Source organism: Dromiciops gliroides, chromosome 2, assembly GCF_019393635.1.
Source record: "Dromiciops gliroides isolate mDroGli1 chromosome 2, mDroGli1.pri, whole genome shotgun sequence".
Lineage (NCBI taxonomy): Eukaryota > Metazoa > Chordata > Mammalia > Microbiotheria > Microbiotheriidae > Dromiciops > Dromiciops gliroides.
Window position 1 is genome coordinate 278531936 of NC_057862.1, and position 22868 is coordinate 278554803.

General features: G+C 39.7%; 1 protein-coding gene across 1 annotated transcript in view; it reads left to right on the forward strand.

The window, feature by feature from the left end:
* Nucleotides 1–22868, forward strand: part of TRPC7 (transient receptor potential cation channel subfamily C member 7) — a 262244-nt gene that overhangs the window by 233657 nt on the left and 5719 nt on the right. The window contains exons 8-10 of the mRNA XM_043980053.1: nucleotides 559–754; nucleotides 11338–11559; nucleotides 13339–13419. Of these exons, the coding sequence (XP_043835988.1) occupies nucleotides 559–754; nucleotides 11338–11559; nucleotides 13339–13419 (499 nt within the window). The remainder of the gene's footprint in view (nucleotides 1–558; nucleotides 755–11337; nucleotides 11560–13338; nucleotides 13420–22868) is intronic.

Genomic DNA, 22868 nt, shown 5'->3' on the forward strand with positions numbered 1-22868 from the left:
GGGATTCCAAAAGGCAAGGGGTGACTGGGGAGTGCATTCAAGACAAGGGGGACTGTCTGGACAAAGACACACGGGTGAGATGGAATGTCCTATGTGGAAAAAAATAAAAGCTCTTTGGCCAGTTTGACTGGAAGGGAGAGTAGAAGAAATAGTGATATGAAATGACTAGAAAGTTAAGGAAGAACCAGACTGTGAAAGGTTTTAAGTTCAAGACTATATTTCAAGGGGCAGCTAGGTGGCTCAGTGGATAAAGCACCAGCCCTGGATTCAGGAGGACCTGAGTTCAAATCCGGCCTCAGACACTTGACACTTACTAGCTGTGTGACCCTAGGCAAGTCACTTAACCCTCATTGCCCCACCAAAAAAGGGGGGGAAGACTATATTTCACCCTAGAGATAAGAGAAAATCACTGAAGATTGTTTTTACATGGTAGAGTCACAGGGTTAGGTCTATGTTTTAAGAATATTAAACATTCTACTTATACTAGCAGCATTACTTTTTTTAAAAAATGTGCTCTCAGTGAGAACTTTGTGAAAGGGTGGTTTATTTTGCTTGTAGGGTAGAAGAAAGTTTTAAAACATTATTCTGGTCAATATTTGGCTTATCTGAAGTGATCTCGGTGGTGCTGAAGAACAATCACAAGTTCATCGAGAATACTGGCTACGTGCTCTACGGTGTCTACAACGTTACCATGGTAGTCGTGCTCCTCAATATGTTAATAGCCATGATCAACAACTCGTATCAGGAAATTGAGGTAAGCCCAGTTCACTGAATTTTCCATCCCTTCTCCTCTCCCCCCTTTCTCCCTCTTCCCTACTTAGTTTAATTTATGTGCCTGTCTTAGGAAATGAAAATGCTAGATATCAGCATACTTCCTTCCTAGTTTGGCTTAAGTAAAGAAAAAAGAAATCATAAATATAAAGACTTGCTCTTCCTAGATGCCTGTCCTCTTAAATGAATTACTAATATTGAAATCTGTCCCTTGGTGGATTCCCTTGATCAGTCCAGGACCCAGTTCTTTCTTGGATCTTAAGACTTCAAAGTATAGACTTCATGGCCATGTGTTTCTAAATGGGGAAAAAACCTGTCCCTGATGATAACTAGGATGAGATCTATGTTGGAAGCACTTTCCATGACTTCTGTAAATTATCCAGATCCGTGTTCAAAGAGGGATGACCTTTCTAGATCAACTGATGATTTCTCTGTAGTCTTTAGCTAGCCACACAATGTCAAGATCTCTAGAAGAAGCCCCCTGTGACATTGGATGGAATTCCTATAGAGGATTATGTTAGATGCAGACAAGAGTTACAAGCATGGAGGGAGTAACCAATCAAAGAGATTCTAGATCTATTGAAATAATGGGTGCCTTTTGATTTGATTCTTAAATTACAATTGGTTTTGTTTTGGCATAAATATGTGTACTAAATGTGTATCAACACCGCATGATAAACTGGAAAAACTCCCATGTTGGATTCTACTATGGACTTGATAGCCCACCCAATAGTTTCCGCAACAATATGGATGAGCAAATTATTGTGGTAATTTTTTCCCCAAACACCGAAACCAAACCATATATACAACAATGAGGAACTCAATGTGCTCTCTGTTTTGTAGTCATGGACAAGTCATTTCCTATTTCTGAATCTCAGTTTACTCAGCTATAAAATAAAATCAAGAAAATACTTCCTGTACTGTTACCCTACCTTGCAAAGTTATGAGGAAAGCTTTTCCTAAGTCTTAAAACATTATGGAAAGGGGAACTGTAACACAATAGGAAGTACTGATGATATGTGACCCCTTGACCCCCGATAGTACATTCCTTTATACAAAGCAAAATACTTAGGAACATTTTACAAACAAATCACAGAATCTTAGCATTGTAAGAGACTTGAGAGACCACTTAGTTCAACCCATTCCTAAAAGAGCTCTATATATGTGTACATATTAAATTTGTTTTGAGGACTTCTAATAAGGGGGAAACTACTCCCTTGGTACCAAAACAAGGCATCAATTTCTACTTTTAATCATCTCTAGTGTGTAGAAAGTTTATCTTTCCAATGACCCTAAATATAACTCTCCAAAACTTCTACTCCTTGAACCTGGTTCTATCTTCTGGAACTAGCTAGAACATTTTTTTGTGGGACAATGAGGGTTAAGTGATTTGCCCAAGGTCACACAGCTAGTAAGTATCAAGTGTCTGAGGCCAGATTTGAACTCAGGTCCTCCTGAATCCTGAGCTGGTGCTTCATCCACTGTGCCACCTAGCTGCCCCCAAGCCAGAACAATTCTAATCTTTCTTCCATGTGACATCCCTCCTAGTACTTGAAGACAACTATCATGCCTCCCTCTCCCAAGTCTTCTCTTTTGCAAACTAGATATTTTAGTTTTTCCAAATGATTCTCATGTGCCTTGATCTCAAGGACTTTGGCATCTCAGTCACCTTCAAAATGCCCTTTGCATGAATTATGGGTAAGAAAACCCCATACATTTAAGAACATTCCGGTGAAAAGTGAGCCAGATAAGAATGCAAACATAGATTGGTGGAGTTTCTATAAAGCCTACCAATTACACTTATGGATTCACTCTGGATATTTCTCTCTCTCCAGGAGAAGTGTCAAGCCTGACCATCCTACATAAAATACACATTTAGAATTGGATCATGTGATAACAGATTTAGAGCGGGAAGGAGCTTTAGAAGCCATCAAATCCACCCCCTTCAAATGACAAATGAGGAAACTGAGATGCAGAGAGATTTAGTGGTTTGTCCAGAGTTCCCCAGCTAGTCAATGTCTGAGGGGAAATTTGAACCCAGGTCCTCCAGACTCTAAGTCCAGTGGCCTAGACAATGCTACCTCTCTAGTAAATATAGAGATGAAGACCGCATCTTTGACTTCACTGATATACCCCAGTTGAGTAAACTGCCTCTATAAATGCCCTTTAGTATAATTTCTTTTAATGGCCATGAAATTATTTAGTCGCATGTACTAGTTGCATAATATCTATGAAACAATAATAATTCACATTTCTATCAGGCCATAGAACCTGTACTGCTCTCGCAATAACTGTGAGAGGCAGATAGCACAAATATTATTCCTGTTTTACTGACAAGAAAACAGGTTCAGAGAAAGGAAGAGACCTATACATCCCCATGGTCACAAAGGGGCAGAGCCAGGGTCTGAATACAGAGTCAAAGTCCTGCTCTCTTTCCACTGTCACACTTTACCTTAGTTATTGCATCTTCCTCATACATAGATCATAAGATGATAGATTTGGAGCTAAAAGAGACCCACAGGCCAACTAGTCCAGCTCCCCTCATTTTACAGATGAGGAAACAGAGAGCCAGGGCAGCTAAATGATGTGTCCAGTGTCACACAAATAAGAACTGAAGCCTCTGGCTAGAGTCAGCATTCTATCCCTTGTACCATATTGTCATTTATCTGGTTAATGAGCTCCCCTATAGTGAACTCCAAAGCCAGGCAAACCTGTCTAATTCCCTCATAAACTAGGTTTCAGCTGTTAGCTCCCTCTTGAGTGTCACTATCTTTGGGTCAGTGTCTCTGCTAGAATTAATTATGATGATTTGCTGTGAGAGGAGCAAATTGTGTACATGATGTGTCCATGTAAGTATGAATAAACAGATTATTATTTGCATTATCAGGTGAGGTTTTTTTAAAATTACCCCAAAAATGTCAGAAAATGGATAGATTAAAAATTAAGAGCTCTAAGTTATAGCCTCAGTTCATCTGTGGTCATCTGTGGGCTTTGGTAGTCACTTAATCCATTTAATTACAAGCTCCTGGAGGGCAAAGACTATCTTTTGCCTTTTTGTATCCACAGGACTTAGTATAGTGCCTGGAACTTTAGTAGGTGTTTAATAAATCTTTATTGAATTTAAGGAACTCCTCTTGACCTCAGTTTCTTCTTTATTAAAAGAGGACACTTCACTAATAGAAATAACTCATATTTCTCTAATACTTTAAAGTTTATAAAGTACATTCTTCCCAAGAACCTTCTAAGATGGATAGTACAAATACTATATCCTCATTTTACAGATGAGGAAACAGATTCAGAAAGGTGAAGTTGAAAAATACATAAAACACTTTGCCCATGTGCCACAGTGGGCAACATCTAGAGTGTTTTTCCCACTAAGGGAAATAGCAGTGTCCCACAAACCACCAGGTCTGCTTCCAGCCCCCACAGCCAATGGCAGAGAATATTTTCCTTATAACCATCCGCAATGAGTGCTGACCAACTGCAACCAAGAGTTAGATGGGCATAAGAGCCCTGGGAGATACCACAGCCCCATTGATCCTGCTTCCAGCTCAGTTTTCACAGTCATCATTTGAGGAAGCAATTCACCCCTGTGGAGAAGGAGCCAGATATTCCCACCAACTGCCAACCAAATGCTACTCACAGGATATGCAAGCCAGTCTAGCTAAAGCAATAAGGTAACCTGAAAGACAGATAGGAGACAGCACATGACTAACAGATCGAACCACCACCACTACCTTGACCATCATGAGTGACCATCATCATTCAGAACACAATAGAGACAGCCCATGACCCTGAACCCTGAGACTTTGGAATAGCAGTGCTTCCAGCCCAGTGTCCATAGCCATCATCCTTGGAAGCATCTCCTTTTGGAGATGCAGCTTGGCAATAGCTCCTACAGGTAACACAGCTAGGTCTTTTGTAGAACCCCCCCCCCAAAAAAAATCTCCAAAGTCCTTGGTGCTGTCAAATGGCAACCTCAGAAACTGGTATTTTATCAGTGGAAACTGCATTTTTAAAAGAGGCATTTCTCTCTGTTTGCCAGCATACTCTTAAAAACTATAGAATCTTTCCATCTTAAAGCTGAAATGTTTCATACATGTTGGCTCATTATGAGAATGTAAACTCTTTGAGAAGAGTGACTATCTTACTCTTTTTTCCTACTTGTCTCCCCAGTCTGTTGCACACAGTAAATGTTTAATCAATGCTTTATTCATCCATTCATTCACCAGGGATGTGACTTGAAGGAGCTACTGCAGAGCTCTATATCGTGCAAACCACCAGGTGGCACTTAAAGCTTGAAAACAATATTCAGCAACACTTCCCAGATTCTGCCAACATTTATAAATTTCCTATTGCTCCAGGGCTCACATTTATATTTGGCAATATGGATTAATTTCCAGGGGAAAAAACATAATTCCCTTTGATTCATCTAGTCTTCATCCATGTGGGGTCTCCAGTCTTCATTCCTTTCTTGGCATACCTACAAAGAAGTCACCATCAGCCTATAAGATAAATGCACTGGCTAAAGAGAAATTCAAAGTAAAATCCAACAGCATTAAGAAGAAAAGTGTCTAAGTGATAAGGTTTGGGAAGGTCTGAATTCACAATTCCTCTCACCCTATTTTCTATATGCTACTTACTTTATTCTCATAGTAGATAAATATGCATCTAAATGCTGTTTACCAAGCATTTATATGGACAGCTATCTGGCTCAGTGGATAGAGCACTGGTCCTGAGGTTGGGAGGACCTGAGTTCAAATTTGAACTCAGACACTTACTAGCTGTGTGATCCTGGACAAGTCACTTAACTCCAATTTCCTTAAACATCCAGGACCATCTCCAGTCATCCTGATAATATATCTTGCCACTGGACCTAGATGACTCCAGAGGAGAAAGTAAGGCTGGGGACTTTGCACAGCCTTTCCTCTCTTAAATCCAAATCATTGCAAGTCATGACATCTGCCATGGTCCTCTTCAAGAATAAAGGACAAATGGGGCAGCTAGGTGGTGCAGCGGTAGAGCACCGGCCCTGGAATCAGGAGTACCTGAGTTCAAATCCGGCCTCAGACACTTAACACTTACTAGCTGTGTGACCTTGGGCAAGTCACTTAACCCCAATTGCCTCACTAAAAAAAAAAAAAAAAAGAATAAAGGACAAACAACCACCAAGCATTATCCATCTCAAAAATCAAAGTGAGCGGAAAGCTCATCTCACATCGTCAAGCTAGTAGTCATCTTATGCTGCCAGCTGTCAGCTATGCCAACCTATTTTTGCTGGCTGTTTTCCTGGCAAATCTGGTAGCTTGGTTTAGCATCTCAGGTTTCTTTAGAGAAACCTACCTCTACCTGAGGCACCTTCAGGCCGCCTCTTTGTGTCTCTTCACTCAACAGATAGGCAACAGAAGCTTGAGATTAAGGGGAAGGGGTGATGCGGAGGGGAATGGGGAATGGGGAAAGACAGAAACAGAGCAGATAGAAACACAGGTAAGCAGTCAGACAGACAGACCCCCAAAGCCTTATTCCTGACTCTTTACAAAAACCCACCATGGCCCAGCATGGAAGCTCATTCTTATAATCTCTGCTGCCACGGAGACTGAGGACTATGAATTACTTGAGCTCAGGGATTCTGAATTGTAGAGAATTAAGTCAATCATGTGTCTGCACTAAGACAGGAGCCAATATGATGAGCCTCCAGGAGTGGAGGCCACCAAAGCTGCCTGGGGAGGGGCAAACCTGACCCAGGCTGGAAATGGAGCAGGTCAAAGTTCCCAGGCTATTCATTAGAGGTATCAGGCCCATGAGTGGCCTCTGAACTTCTAGCCTGGAAGAGATCAGGAGACCCAACCTAAAAAAATTAAATTGAAATTAAAACAGCAACAACAACCCATCATGGTCCAACCACAGAAAAATCTCAGCTGCCATGATACTTTACACTCCTGTTTTAACATCTAAAAATTCAAGAAAAAAAAGTACAGGGTATTAACATGACATATAGTAATGATAACAACAACAACAACAACAACAATAACAACTTTTATATAGCACTTACTCTGGGCCAGGCACAGTGCTAAGCACATTATTATCCACATTTTACAGATAAGGAAACTAAAGTAAACAGAGGTTAAGTGGCTTACCCAAGGTCACATAGCTAGTAAGTGTCTAAGGCTGGATTTGAACTCAGGTCTTCCTAACTCCAAGCCAGGTTCTCTATTTACTGTGGCACCTAGCTTCAGCCAAAGTTATATGCAGAAAGCATGAATGGATAGTCTTACCCTAGGAGTTAGAAAACCCAAATTAAAATCTTGCTTCTAGAACATATTGTATGTTTCTAAGTGAGTTACTACATCTCTTTGAACCTGTTTCCTTCTTTCTAAAAATAGGAGGTAGGCTAGAAGACATTGAAGGGCCAATTCTATAACAATCTACATATAACTATTCTATATAATATGTATATTATATAATATTATATATATAACTTCTACAACATAAGTACAATTCTATAGCATTCAATATTTAATTACATCTCAGTGGAGGGCTCAGGGTTAGGGTTCATTCTCCCCTTTCATCCTTCTTTCATGTCCCCCATCTGGACTCAAGAAAGAAATGCAAGCATCCAGCAAAGCCTAAGTTGGGTAGATCTCCTGTGGAGGATTTACAATTACATGTGCAAGAGCTACACAATGTGAGGTGTGCATAGATCACATTCTTAAAGGAAGTCCCTGTGTCAGTGATTTCATGCATCTGTTGAAGTATTAAGGCTTCAGCATAGCCCCAAACTCTGATTCTATAGTATTACCCTGATCCCTTTAGATCTGAGAAGGCAGAAGTGCCACCTCATCATGGGTGGCAGAAAGAGCACTGGGCAGCTCTTTCTCTCTGGAGTTATCAGCTCTGACACTGGTTTGCTGTGTGAACTTGAGCAACTTATCTGCCCTCTCTAAGCCTAAATTTCCTTTATGGGAAGTTATCTAAAGAGGCTCTAAAGAATTAAGTCCTCAAGACACAAAAAAGAATGATTCCGATGAAGAAAAAAGAGGGGAAGTTGCCAGAAAAGATCAATGTGATTGAGCAGGGTGCTAACCAACCCCAGTTGTATTTTTAAGACATGTAAGAGATGAAAGTGAGGGCAGCAAACAGAAGCTGAAGACAAAAGCAATGGATGATGTTTTTTTTAAAAAAGAGTAAGCTCAGAATGAGTTGGCACTGGAAGGAAAAACTGAGGATAACAAATAAGCTGGTTTTTTTTTTTGTTTGTCTTGCTTCAGCAATATTGGTTAAGATAAGAGGATCAAAGAAGGGCTAGGCTGACTCATTAGGAAAGATGGGGCATGGATAGCTGAGTTGCTCCATTCTTATTTCACTTCCATTTTCTCTACCAAGAAAAATAACCTTTGGACTAGAAAGGACAAAACAAAAATGGCTAATAGGGACTTGATACCCAAGATAAACAAGATAATAATAGTAAGAGAGTGCCTAGCTGCCCTTAATGAGTTTCAGTCATGTGGCCAGAATGAGTGACATCCTCAGGTATTAAAAAACCAGCTAGACACATGTGCTGTACCAATCAGAACATCTGAAAAATCATATCAGATAGAGTCAGTATATAGGACTGAGGCAGAACAAATGTTCTTCCATTAAAGAGGAGAGGTGGAGAGAGAGGGAGGAAGGAAGGAAGGAAGGAAGGGAGGGAGGGAGGGAGGGAGGAATGGACTCGAAAAACTATAGGCCAATCTTAACTTTGATTCCTGGCAAAAATTCTGGAAATAATTATTATTAAAGAGATGGTTAATGAACACATTTAAATGAGAAGCATTGATCATAAAGACCCAATATGAATTTATAAAGAACAGATCATGTTAGATTAGCCTCATTTCTGTGTTTATAAGGATTTCTAAACAGGTAAAAGAGGTCAAGTTATACCTATAATTTGTCAAGATGTTGGCAATGCATTTGACAGATTTCCTCATGCTGTCCTTGTGAAAAAATATGGAGAGAAAATATTATAATGAAATGCATTCAGATGTGGTTGAATGACTGGCCCTAAAGAAGAATAATTAATAACTCAATTTCAATTTGGATTGGAATCTCCAGACATATCCCCTAGGAACCTATGTTTAAAGCCCTCTGTTATTTAATATTTTTAAGATCAATTCTTTGGAAAAAGTCATAGATGATACACATAATATTTTTCAGATATCACAAAGTTGGGAGTGATAACTAACACACTGAATAACATAGGCAGGACCCCCAAAATATCAACAGGTTAAAATATTGAACCAAATCTACTAAGGCAAAATTTAATACATAAGTATTGTCTTATACACAAGTTGAAAAAGTCAACTTTCATGTATAAGGTGAAGAAGGTATGGTCAGATAGCATTTTATCTGAAAATGAACTGTGGGTTTAAATGAACAGCTTAAGATGGCCGCCAAAGAGTCTTAGCAGGGTTTCATGATTAATATTGGGATTACTTCTGGATGCCACTATTTTAGAATGCCAATGCAACCGAAGAGTGTTCAAAGAAGAGCAACTGGCTCAATATAACATAAGGATCAGTTAGCTGAAGGAAAGAGGGGTATTCAGCCTGGGGAAGAGGAGACTTGGGGTCGAATAGTTGACTTCAGGTGTTTGAAAGACTGTCATGTTATATGGAAGAGGGCTTCAACTTGTTCTATTTGGCTCCGGAAGGCAGAACTAGCAGAACTAGGAGCAATAGATGGAAGTTACATAAAGAAAAACTGCCAACAGTAAGGACTGGACAAAAGTAGGATGGGCTGCCTTGGAAAGTAGTTTTCCCTCTAACTGGCAGAATTCAAGGGAAAAAGTGGAATAGGTATTTGTCAGTTATGTTTTAAGAGGGGATTCTTGGGGGCAGCTAGGTGGCACAGCCCTGGATTCGGGAGGATCTGAGTTCAAATCCGGCCTCAGACACTTGACAATTACTAGCTGTGTGACCCTGGGCAAGTCACTTAACCCCAATTGCCTCACCAAAAAGAGAGAGACAGAGAGAGAGAGAGAGAGAGAGAGAGAGAGAGAGAGAGAGAGAGAGAGAGAAAGGATTCTTTCTGGGTTGTGCTGCACTAAATGGTTGCTGGTATTCCTTTCATGTTCAAAGTTCTATATTTCAGCATTTCTTTATAAAACAAAGAATGATGATTGTCAAACTCCCAGCCACATCTGGCATTCAAAGCTCTAAGGTCCTTTCCAGCCATAATATTCCATGTTTCTGAGTTATATTTCTGGCACTCTGTCTTCTATGCTCTATGGTGCATTCCAGCTCTTAACATTCTACATTCTATGTTCTAAATCTGACTTTACATATTCCGTGTTCCATAGTACCTTCCAATTCCAAGTTACTTTGTTTCTAAGGTCCCTTTTCTGCTTGGAAATTCCATGTTTTGTGTTCTAATGTCTCATTCAGGTCTAATGCTCTATGAATATTTCCCCCAGGGCAATAAAAGGAGTCTGACAGCTACTCAGGGCTCAACAATCTAACGTGTGGGCTTTATCTTATTCCTTACAGAGGACGCGGTGGGGGTGGTGAGTGGGGGGCATGGGGAGTAGCCCGAGGAGGAGCAGGGGCTCAAAGATTAGGGGAAAGGAGCTCAGAAGCCATGGACAAAAGCTCTAGGAAGTTACACAAGCTCCACCCCAATTCCTGTTCTAAGCAGCCAGAAAACCCACTAAATGTGTATTAGGGGTAGAAGGAGAGAGAATGGAAAATTTTCTCAAGAACAAAACTGGAGATTGGAATTCCTGGGGAAGGCAAAAGTGTGAGCAAAAGCATAAAGACAAAAAAAAAAAACAGGAGACATTCAGCAAATAATAAATGGTCTGGTTAAATCAGAACGTAGGGTACAAAAGCCTGATTGAGACAAGATCATAGAGGCCCCGAAGGACTTAGCATGTAGAATTGGAAGGTACCTCAAAGGCCACCTAGTCCAGTCCCCTCATTTTAAAAACAAAGAACCTGAAGTCTGGAGAAGTTATGTAGATTGGCCAAGATCAAAGGACTGTCAGAGCAGAACCTAAGTCCTCTGACCCCAAAATCAGTCTCTTTCCACACTAATACACACTTCCTGATTTAGGATGTGTGGCAATGAGGGTCAGATTTTATTATGGAAAGTTTTTTAATAATGAGGTAACAGTATCTATCAGAGCTGTGTTAATCAAATGTCAAATGCTGAAGAAAATGCCTCCACTTCCAGTTATCAGTGGATGCCTGATAGTGCCCTTAATGATAATTTCAAGGTTGCATTTGTAAAAGTAAAAAAGTCCGAATTAGAATTACCTTAGTGATTGTGTAGCCCAAATCTTTCATTTGGAAGGTGAGGAGACCAGAGAGAAGTGATAATCCCAAGGTCATGTTAACTGGTTAGTGGCAGAGCAAAGGGGACCCAGGTGTCCTGACCCCTAGTCCTGCAGTCTTTCTGCTATGCCCAAATATCTTTCACATCCAAACTATGACCACTTCGAAAATTTAGTGAGAGTAAGAATACTAAATGTGGGGGGTTTATTTTGGTTTTTGATGATGGCCTTTTCCCCCCCTAATTCTCTCACAGGAGGATGCAGATGTGGAGTGGAAATTTGCCCGAGCTAAGCTTTGGTTATCTTATTTTGATGAAGGTCGGACTCTACCTGCTCCTTTTAACCTAGTGCCAAGTCCTAAATCATTTTATTATCTCATAATGAGAATCAAAATGTGCCTCATAAAACTCTGCAAATCCAAGGCCAAAAGCTGTGAAAATGACCTTGAGATGGGCATGCTGAACTCTAAGCTGAGGGTAGGTGGTGACTTCATTTTGGTGGTTAGTGGGATGGGGGATGTTTTGTGCGTATATGTACTTGTGCTTTTGCTTCTGATATTGATGCTACAGAAGAATGGATAAAAAGATCTAAAGTCTGCAGGAGATAAAAGGACTTGTTCCCATTTTCCTCAGCATTATCCAAACCAACTCTGGTTATAAAGGTAGTTAGAGAATGTGAGGAAACATTTGAGAAGAATGAGAAATGGTTAACAGTGTTAGACTAGGCTGGGGATCTGGTGAAGCTTGAAAGTCACAGAAGCTTATCTCTGACAGCCTGTCACCTCTCTTCCTGCCCATGCTTGCCCTCTCTCTCCTCAGTCCCTTAGGTTCCTTGATTCCCCAAGGTGCCTCATAGTGGCATTTCTCTCAGACCTGCTTTCCTCCCTACCTTCTGGAGACATGGGGCCTCAATCCCAGGGAGGGATTACAATGTCAAGAATTTCAGACCTTGTGACAGGCCAATGGAGGAGATATTAGAGGTCAGGGTCCTTCAAATGACACCATGTGGTGTGTTTGTCTACTGTGTTTAAGTATAGCCAGAGTAGATTATGTATGTATGTGTACTGTGTGCATATATGTGCATATATATGAGCATGTATATGTGTATTTCCTTATATGGAAAGGGTCAGGCATGGCTAATGGTGCTGCAAATTGTCTGAGAGGTATCATGAAATTCTCAAAGCAAAAATAAAATAAGTTTATTTTACTTTCAATTCAAAAATAAATATTTTTAAATTCATGCTCTGGCATGAATTTTGTTCCCAGGGTTCTCATGGGCAATTCTCAAAGTTGTAAAGCTTAACACTAGGAGGTGCTCATCCCCACTGCCACTTATAACCTTAGCTCACAAGGCCTCAGCAAAATGTTTACCTTTTAGTCAACCAGAAGACACAATCAATTCAAATCAAAGACAAGTAATGAAATAGCATAGTAAGGAAAATAGTACTAAGAGATTTTCCTCCCAGACAGGGGCAAGCTCTCCTAGAAATGTATATGTGGTCAACCAGAAGAATACACTCATGTATGGAACATGTATAGATAGACCTTCACATAGCCAACATATACAAGTGGGGCATATGCATGGAAGTTCACACAGATAGTGAACCCACCCACCTAACTTCATTCCTTACATTTACTATGCATATACAATTGGAAAACCCTTTTTGGCTGGGATCCTACTCTACATAAGCATGACAAAACTGAAAAAGCAGCAGTAGTATTTCAATTCTGGATAGTTTAGAAATTATTAGTGTAAAATCAGAGTTGGGTAGATTCTTCCATCTAAGGCATGTCATGGTATGCACCCAGAATAAGGTAAGGGAAATATACTGTCATTTGAAAAATACAAATCCAGTTCATAGGGTCTTTAATATGAAAGTCTTGCTCTAACAGGCAAATATGAAAAGGTATTACTGACAAAAGTTACAAAACTATATGGAATGGTATAACTTCCAGTCAACAGATGTAGCTTCCATAGTCTATAGACTAAAAATTTTTTCCATTGATTTAAAATTGCTCATTTTTTTTTTACTTTTCCCTTAGCTGTTGTGGTAGCTGAATAATCTTTTGACTCTACTCTGGAATGAATAATTCCATTGCCCTATAGCTCCAGTGTTGGCCTGGATGTTCCTTCCTTGTCAAGGACATATAGACTTGCTTTCTAATATCCTGATAGGAAACCCCTGATGGATTGCTCTTTTAGGGAATTTGCTCCACATGGGTGCTGTTCAAATCCCAATCTGTTTATTGTTTCAGAAATCTCGCTACCAGACCAGCATGGGGAATTCTGACAACCTTACTGTGAAGAACACATTCAGTAAACCCACAAGATATCAGGTAACAACCCTCTTCTAAGAAATAATGGAAAGTCAGTGAAAGAAACCTTGATTAATAACATGGCTCATGGGGCAGCTAGATGGCGCAGTGGATAGAGCACCGGCCCTGGAGTCAGGAGTACCTGAGTTCAAATCCGACCTCAGACACTTAACACTTACTAGCTGTGTGACCCTGGGCAAGTCACTTAACCCCAATTGCCCTGCAAAAAAAATAAAAATAACATGGCTCATTATTCAACAGATTCAATTCAAAGACACCACTGGTCCAATCATGTCCTCTAAGACCCTTCTAGATAGTACTAGACTTATCCCCTGATTCCAGTGGCATTAAAGCAGGTGTATCTACACCGTGTATTTATAACCAGTGCCTTTGTCATAGATGATATTGATGATGGTTGTGGTTGTGGTAGAAGCTAAACTTTATACAGCACTTTAAGGTTTGCAAAGCGCTTTTGACACATCTCATTTGATATGTGTCACAACCCTATGAGGTAAGCACTTGAGGATGTCTATATGCTGTTGAAGCACAGATGACATTGTCACTGGCTAACGCAGACAGGGACTTATGTATGACCTTCAGCGTGGCATTAAGAAAATGTCAGCCTGTCTTAGCCAGTGCCGTGGAATTGATGTATGACCCAGAGCCAATCCTTTTCTCATATCCATGGACACACATCAGCTGCCTCTCATCCTCTCCTACACAAGCAGTATTCCAATATACATTCATCCCCATGGCTTGTCTGGGGATGTCCCATAGAGTCATGGTGGGGTGTGCTGTGCATCAGTTCTAGACCTAGAATAGCATACATACCAATCAGAGAACTGTTGAAGTCTGTTCTTGGCTTTAGGTCTAGCTCTGGAGTAAATGCACTCTAGAATGCAGTTCAATATAACAAGCTTTTGTTTTACCCTAAATGTGCAAAGCACTGTGACAGGTGCTGGAGTTACAAAGACAGAATGAAAAACAGTTCCTGCCCTCAAGGAACTTACTCCACTAGGTGTTACAGGACAGAGAGAGAGAGAGAGAGAGAGAGAGAGAGAAATCTTCCTGTAGAAAATGGCTCATGATCTGAGTTTTAAATGAAGCTAGAGACTCTAGGATTCTAGGAGGCAGAAAAAAGAAGGAAAAAAAAACACAAGAAAAGATGAAATGCTCATTAGCCCGATTTTATTGGTCACAATAGGGTCAGACCCAACAGGCCTTATGTGATGGTCTGAGAAATTCAGCATGACGTTAGATCTCCCCCAGTCTTGGCCTTCAGAGCTCTAAAGTGTCACATCTTTCCAAAAGGAATTATTGCTTGTCAGCATGATGTGAAAGGAAATGGTCTAAATTGTCAAGCTGAAAGCCTGGACGAAAAGGACAGATCACAGTGAGAAACCAGCATTTACTGCAATGGAATTCGCATCTGAAAACAGTACATGGGAATCTCACTTTATACAAAAGACTATGTTCTTTTAAAAATTTGTGTAGGAACTGGATTTGGGTAAAGAAATTTGTTAAAGCCTGCTACTTAGAGAAATCTTATGGAGATTCTTTTGCAAAACAAAATATTGCTCAGACCTCCAATTTATCCTTTGCATGAAATGATAGGCATAACTCTCGCTTCTCAAAGTAATTTTTCCTATTATTCACTCAATACTTAATTATCCAGGGCACCATTATGAAGTTATGGATTTTCTCTTCTATTTCTTCCAACATTCTGCTAGTTTGTTATCTTGTTACCTGTTAGTACCTCTACTAAATATTCTAATAGAATGTAACTTCATTGAGAAATATGGATTGTTTGGGGTTTTTTGGCTTCATTTTATTGTATTCCCAATATCCATTACAATGCCTAGCACTTAAAAGCTTGTTTGTTGATTGATTTGTTAATCAATGAATTAGGCTTTTTGTTTGTCTACTTAAGAATTTTTGTTGTTTGTTGTTTTGTTTTGTTATGGGATGTTGGTTTTTTTTTAAGAAAGAAAGTAGAGGGGCAGCTAGGTGGTGCAGTGGATAGAGCACTAGCCTTGGAGTCAGGAGTACCTGAGTTCAAATGTCTGAGTACCTCAGACACTTGACACTTACTAGCTGTGTGACCCTGGGCAAGTCACTTAACCCCAATTGCCTCACCAAAAAAAAGGGGGGAAAAAAAAGAAAGTAGAACTCTTGACTACAAGGGGTAGATGTGTTGTGTTTTGTATACTAGCTTTCTCTTTGATTCATTTACTTAACTTCTCTGGGGCTCAGTTTCTCCCTCTGTAAAATATAATATAAGCTCACATTTATATAGTCCTTTAAGGTTTAGCAACGAGTTTAACATGATTTGGTCCTCACCATATAACCCATTGAGGTAAATACTACTGGTGATACTAGGCCCATATTCAAGATAAGAAAACTGAGACTCAGAAAAGGGACTTGCCCAGGATCACAAAACTAATGAATGCTCAAGGCAGTATTCAAAGCCAGGTCTCTCTTGATTTGAGGTTCAGCATCCTTTCCACTACAGGACACTGCCTCTGAAGTGAGAATAAGTTGACTGGATCTCTATGGTGCCTTCTAGCCCTGACACTGTGTGGCTCTAACTGGGCAATGGTATATGGAGTCGCTTCAACTACCTCATCAGACAAAATGTCTACAGTTAGCCATCCAATTGATAGTCCAGATAAATGTTCCTTTTACTGGTGTAATGAAAAAGAGGATATTAGCCTAGAGAACAAAATCCTGAGAGATAACATTTGCCTCTTAATATGTGCATACTGCTCCCTGACATGAATTCCAATTCATCATTTCAATTCCACTTAGAGTCAATAGAAAACAGATGAATGGGGAATGGAACATGTTAGTGACAAGGGTTCCCGCCTGTCATCTCAGATTTCACTTGTTCCCATCTTCTCTAATCAACTGTATATCTGAGCCCAGTGAGGAGGAGCTTTCGCGCTTCATTCAGCAGCTTGACCCAGCTGGCATCTTCTTGAGGAGAGCAATTATAGATGGAGCCTCCATCTTGAACTTGGGGCTCTAATTGAATATACCTCCACATGCCAGGTGCCAGGCAAGCAGTTAGATGAATTTAATTATACAATTAAGAAGCAGCACATCACGAAAGGCTTTATGTTCTTATCTGAAGACATTCTATATCTGCAATTGATGAATCTGGGATCTAATTATGCCCTGTTCTGAGGACTGTCAGTAAGACCCATTTTGAAGGCATTTTGCCAACTGAGTCCTTTAGTCAGTTATTTTTTTTTTTTTACATTTTCATGTCATTCAGAGAAGATGATAGATAAACTGCATTTCTAAGAATTAAGAAAGCCCAGGCTGATTACAGTCAAAATCCTTTTGGGGTTTAAAGCAGAAGCGAGAAATGGAACACTTTTTTGTGTCTATTTGGGACCCAAAAATCAATCCTTTATAAGCCTTGCCATTCTCAGTGCTGTTCCCTCTGAGTGAGCTGACTTCATTTAATTCAACTCAGCCAGCATTTACTGAGTAGCTAATACACCTGTAAATTTCCCAAAGATTGTACAGTTTTGATTACCGAGAGCTAAGATCCTTCAGCTCGGCTGTTCCGATTTCAAATTTGTTTTTGTGAGGGCTCCAGGTTATCACTGAATCTGCAAAACTTACCTCTTGGTGCACTTCACCGAATGTGTCAGGAAAGGGTTCTAGAGGCTTGAAGATAGATTATGTAGATAGGGAAGAAGAAAGAGAAGTTCATTTGCCTTCATATCAAGGTGAGAAGAAATGACAGCACAAAGAGCTCAGGAGCTTTCTTCCCAGAATCCTGAGTAACTTTGGGCACTTTAATCTCTCTCCTCCTCCATCTCTCAATCTGTTCAGTGGGAAGAGTGAGCTTTGAAGTGATGACAAAGAATGGGCTAATGATGTGAGACTTGACTTTGCAGAATATACTGTCCTGTTCATGTTCCTCTGATTACTCAGAATCCTTGCTTCAAATTTACACCCTCTAGGAAAAACTCGGTCACTTTTAGCCTAAGGGGGTAAGGCAGGAAACATGATATCTCTATGAAAAAAAATGCTGCGGTTTCTTGAATTCAACACAAGGGGAAAGACATTGCCTTACCTCTGGCAGGTATTTATGATGACACAACATCTATTTCCTTATGATCATTTATGGTCATTTGGGCCTCGTTCTTTCCTCAACTCCTCTCCACCCCTAGGATTTCTCCAGGAATAAACCCTGGGTACTTCCAAAGCAGCTACCAAATGAAGAGAGCAATGAAAATGCATTCAATCAACCCCATCAGGGGGTGTCTAATTTCATTTCAGTCTATTAGCTTCTTGGCACTGAGAATTTCTGTTTCATTCTGAGTAAGGCAAATGTAGCTTTATCCATACACATTAAATTACTAAGATTACCTTTCTTCTTTAAACTCCCTCAGATATTTTCAGCCTGTATCCTTAAGGTTTTGTTGTATTGTATGTGTGCCTTTTTTTTAATAACAATGGACAACTGGGGTGGAGGATACAGTGGAGTCCATACAATGAAAGTGAATTTCAGGAGCTCCAAGGACACTCGGATCAAAAAGGGGAAGAGTATTTTTTACCTGATATCAGTGCTTGTGTATGAATGTCAAACTAGGCCATTTCTGATGACATGCATCATATGGGAAAACATGGGAGAATTTGCTTTGTAAATCACCATGGACTTTGGCCTGGTTTTTGTTTTTTTGTTTTCCCCCTTTCCTTTGTTTGTTCTGTGTGACAATGGCTACTGTGCTCTTTGTGAGAAGCAACTTTTGTGGCACATTTATTTCTCCCCAGATATGCAATGTGGGTCTGTAGTAAAATCCTGAACTATACCAGAACCCAGATATAGTAAATAAGAATAATAATAGTGAGATTATGATGACTTATATTTACATAAGTTTAGAAATCACTTCCTTATCTGTATAGATGATAGTACAAGTATTCTCCCCACTTTGAGGATGAGAAAATTGAGACTCAGACAGAGGTGAAGTTCCTTGCCTCTGGTCATTTAGCAAGTAAGTAACAGAACCAATATCAAAGAGTAGATCTGAAATATTATGATTTTTTTTCAAGCTAGGGACACATATCTGATTCTCAGCAACTGTAGAGACGTTCCCAGCAGTGAGCAGTGGGATGTAGCAGTGAGATAAAGAAAATTCTTTTTGACAAGGGTTTCTTTATGCTATTGGTTCTCGATTTTCAGTTTCTGATTTATTTTTCACGAAATAAGTGAATTTTGAAATATTCTCTTCCATTGCAGTTCTGTTATATGTAAGAATAGGATAAATATACTGACTTCACATTTTTAAGGGGGTAATGGACAAAATGATGGCACTATTTGTGAAAACATCTACTCTTATTACAAAGAAGGCAGGGAGTTGATATATGTTGGCACAATACCAGTAGGTGCCTCTCAAAACCCCAGGAACACCAAACTCTTTCCCATACTGAGGCTGCCTGAAGTTTACATAAATCCTGTAAAAAAAAAAAAAGCAGGAAGTCTATGGGGGCAGCTAGGGTGGTGCAGAGAATAAAGCACTGGCCCTGGATTTGGGAGAACCTGAGTTCAAATTTGGCCTCAGACACTTGACACTAGCTGTGTGACCCTGGGCAAGTCACTTAACCCTCATTGCCCCACAAAAAATAAAAATTTTTTAAATAAAATAAAAAAATAAAAGCAGGAAGTCTGATGATGTTTGTAGGCTGGTCCATTGTAGTGTAGTAGCCTCTATAGATGGGTGTTTTTGAGGAAGAACAGAAAGATACCCAGGTGAAACTTCTTCATGATGTCCCTATATTGCTTTCCCAAATGCCAATGCATTTGTGTTACCTTGTTTCATCCATCCCTGTAGAAATCTTGTGTAACTAGGCTATGCTGCTGACTCCAAAGCCTTGGGTAGGGAGAACACCACAGGATTTAATAGTAATGAATCTATGTCAAGAATCTTTTTTGAATTCCTTCTCTTTTCTCTTAGACATGCTAGTATTTGGGGTTGCAGGAACCTGACAGTTACAAATGACTATAGATTATTTAAAAGTCCTTTGTCCATTAGTTAAAGAATATGCTAAGGATATATTCCTCCTCTAGTTGGCGTCCTGAGTTTTCATAGTGATGCAGAGGTGACCCTGGGGTCAGAAAGGCAGAACTCAAACATTGCCAAGTACTACCAAGCTATAAAGTCTTTAAATACAGTGACAAGGAAAATTTTGGATCTGTTTTCAGAAGAACAGCCTAGTGAAGGACAGAAGGTCATATCACTGGGAAAAATTAGTATTTTAGGTCAAAACAACTCCTGAAACTATCTACTGGGATATATATTGAGAGGTGGTGAACTGGATTTGGTAGGAAGTACTGATGAAATCATGCACCCTTAAAATAACAAATCATATACTTATCCTTACACACATTAAGTCCTTTCCAAACAGAGATGTACATTTCATTCATTCATTCTCTCTCTCTCTCTCTCTCTCTCTCTCTCTCTCTCTCTCTCTTTCTCTCTCGCTCATACACATACACACACACACACACACACACACACACACACACACACACACACACACACACACACATACAGTATCATCCAAATAAATCATAGAAAAGTGGTACATTCGACTGAAAGTAACATTTGTTGAGCAATCTATGAACTTTAATAAATGATTCCTCTCCTTTTAGCTTCTTCAAGGTCTTAACTGTAGAGCTGTCAGTCAGTAAGCTTGTAGTAAGAACATACTTTGTATCAGGCATTGTGCTAAGGGCTAGGTATACTAAAGAAGGCAAAATAGACTCCTGATTCTCAGGAAGCTCACATAATCTAATGGGAGAGACAATATGTCTATGCACGTACAAGAAATATGGAGGATTAACTGGAGAGAACCAATAAAGGAAAAGCAGCAGGAAGTGACTAGTTTAATTAACATATCAGTTCCTTCTATCTTTAAGTCTTTGATAAACCCAAATTTGAAAAATGAGTTCTCTTTGGATCTGATATTTTACAGTCCCCAAAATGTTCCTCAATTTCTGTTTTCTCAGGTGGCAACATTACTGCCTTCTGGATTCTACTTATGTTGGCCATCTTCAACATATAGTATGTGTTCTCTCTCCTGTCTATGTCCTTATCTTTTCTAATCCATCTGCATAGATAGAGGTTTCTTTTTCCTTAGGAAAGCTCAGGAAACTCACTTTGTTTTTCTCTCTGCCAGGAACTCCCACAATGGGAGTTCACTTGGAGTTTATACTACATGCATCTCCTTGTGAGTGTCTCCCTTCTTGCATTTAGAGTTGGGAAATCTCCACCATTGGACTCCATTCTTGGTTCCTTCCTTATTGAATTATGGAAAACAGTCAAAGGACCATAGATTTAGAACAGAAAGGAACCTTGGAAGCCATGGTGTCTGACCCTCTCATTTTACAGATGAAGAAACTGATGCATAGAGAGGTTTGAACCCAGGTCTTCCTGACACAAAGTCCAGTGCCCTAACCTCTACATCATACTACCTTTCATTTGTCCTCAAAGTCATCTTGATCTTTGCTCTCCCAAGTGATAGAACTCAAGTGAAACACAGGAACTTGCCATTCCTTTTTACTCAAAGTGTTTCAGATGGCTAAAGAAAGATGACAGGACTCTCCACGAAAGCTTAGTTACATCCACATCCTAGACTTATATTCCATTTGTCTTTTAAAAGAACAGAGGAGTAGTACTTAGTTTGGCAGCCCATTGCTATCGATTTAGCAGACAACCCTCTTTGCACTTGGAAGGTCATCAATGGGATCCCCTGTTTCTAGTTAACTTTCTAACACAGCCTAAAAATAACCTTTTGTCCAGGAAGGTCTAGTTGTACGATGGTCAACTAGAAAAGTTTGTAAAAGCCACTAATTCTATCTCCAGGGAGCCCACATGGAGAAGGGAAGCCTGATCAAATCTTTATGTAGACTAGCGAATTTGGGGTCTGCCAGTCAGCCCTCATTTAGCTTAAGGACAGGCAGAGAAGGGGAAAGGATGAGTATGAATTGGAGAATACCTTAAAAACAAATGAGAATACCTTAAAAACAATATAGTACATATTATAAACTATAGTGATAATTTTTGTTATATTACTAGATAACTGGCACAGTGGATAGAGCACTGGGTCCAGAGGCAGGAAGTGTTGAGTTCAAATCTTGCCACAGAAACATACTGTGTGACCCTAAGCAAATTACTTCACCTCTTTTTGCCTCAATTTCCTCATCTTTAAAATGGGAATAATAATAGCACTTACCTCCCAGGGTTGTTGTGAGAATCACATGAGATGATTTGTAAAAGTACTTAGCATGTGTAAGAAATGATGAGCAAGTGGATTTCAGAGAAACCTGGAAGGACTTACATGAACTGATGCTGAGTGAGATGAGCAGAACCAGGAGAACATTGTACACAGTATCGACAACATTGTATGTTGATCAACTGTGATAGACTTGACTCTTCTCAGCAATACAATGGTTCAAGATAGTTCCAAAGGACTCATGATGGAAAATGTTCTCCAAATCCAAAAAGAAAAAAAAAAGAATTATGAAATCTAGATGCAGACTGAACCATACTATCTCTATTTTTTTGTTTTTCTTTTTTGAGGTTTTTCCTTTTTGCTCTGATTCTTCTTGCACAGCATGACTAATGCAGAAATATGTTTAATATGATTGTACATAATATAACCTATTTCAGATTGCATGCTATCTTGGGGAGGGGGGAAGGAGGGAAGGGAGGGAGAAAAAATTGAAACCAGAAATCTTATAAAAACAAATGTTGCAAACTATTTCTACATATAATTGGAAAATAATAAAATACTTTTATGGCAAAAAAATTCTTAGCATGATTCCTGGAACACAGTAGCTATATATAAATGTTAAGTATTGTTATTATTGGAGAGAGCTACATTGTTCAGTGGACAGAGTGCTGGCCTGGAGTCAGAAAAACCTGAGTTTAAATCTGGTGTCTGACATTTATGAGCTATGTGACCCTGTGTAAGTCACTTAACCTCTGTTTGCCTTAATCCACTGGAGAAGGAAACAACAAAGTACTCCAGTATCTTTGCCAAGAAAAACCCACGGACAGTATTGATGTGCTTAATAAATGCCTAGTGGCAACAGGATACAATGGAAAGAGAGTGGTTAATGTGCCAACACAGAATCACAGTACAGAGCCCAGTTTAAAAAAACTTTGAGGTAAATTATGCAGTTTACTTCCCCTCTCTTTGGGGGCTGGACTAAATGATCCCCCAGGCACTTTCCAGCTCTTGAGCTATCAATTTAAAGACAAGCAAGGCCTTGATTGGGGCACTGAAGATGCTGTGTTATTCAATATCAGTCAGTTAGTCTATAAACATTTAATAAGCACTTCCTGTCTCCCAGGCACTGTGCAAAGTATTTTAGATACAAAGAAAGGCAAAAGACAGCTGCTGCTTTCAAAGACCTCACAACCTAAAGCTAGGTACTAATAAACACA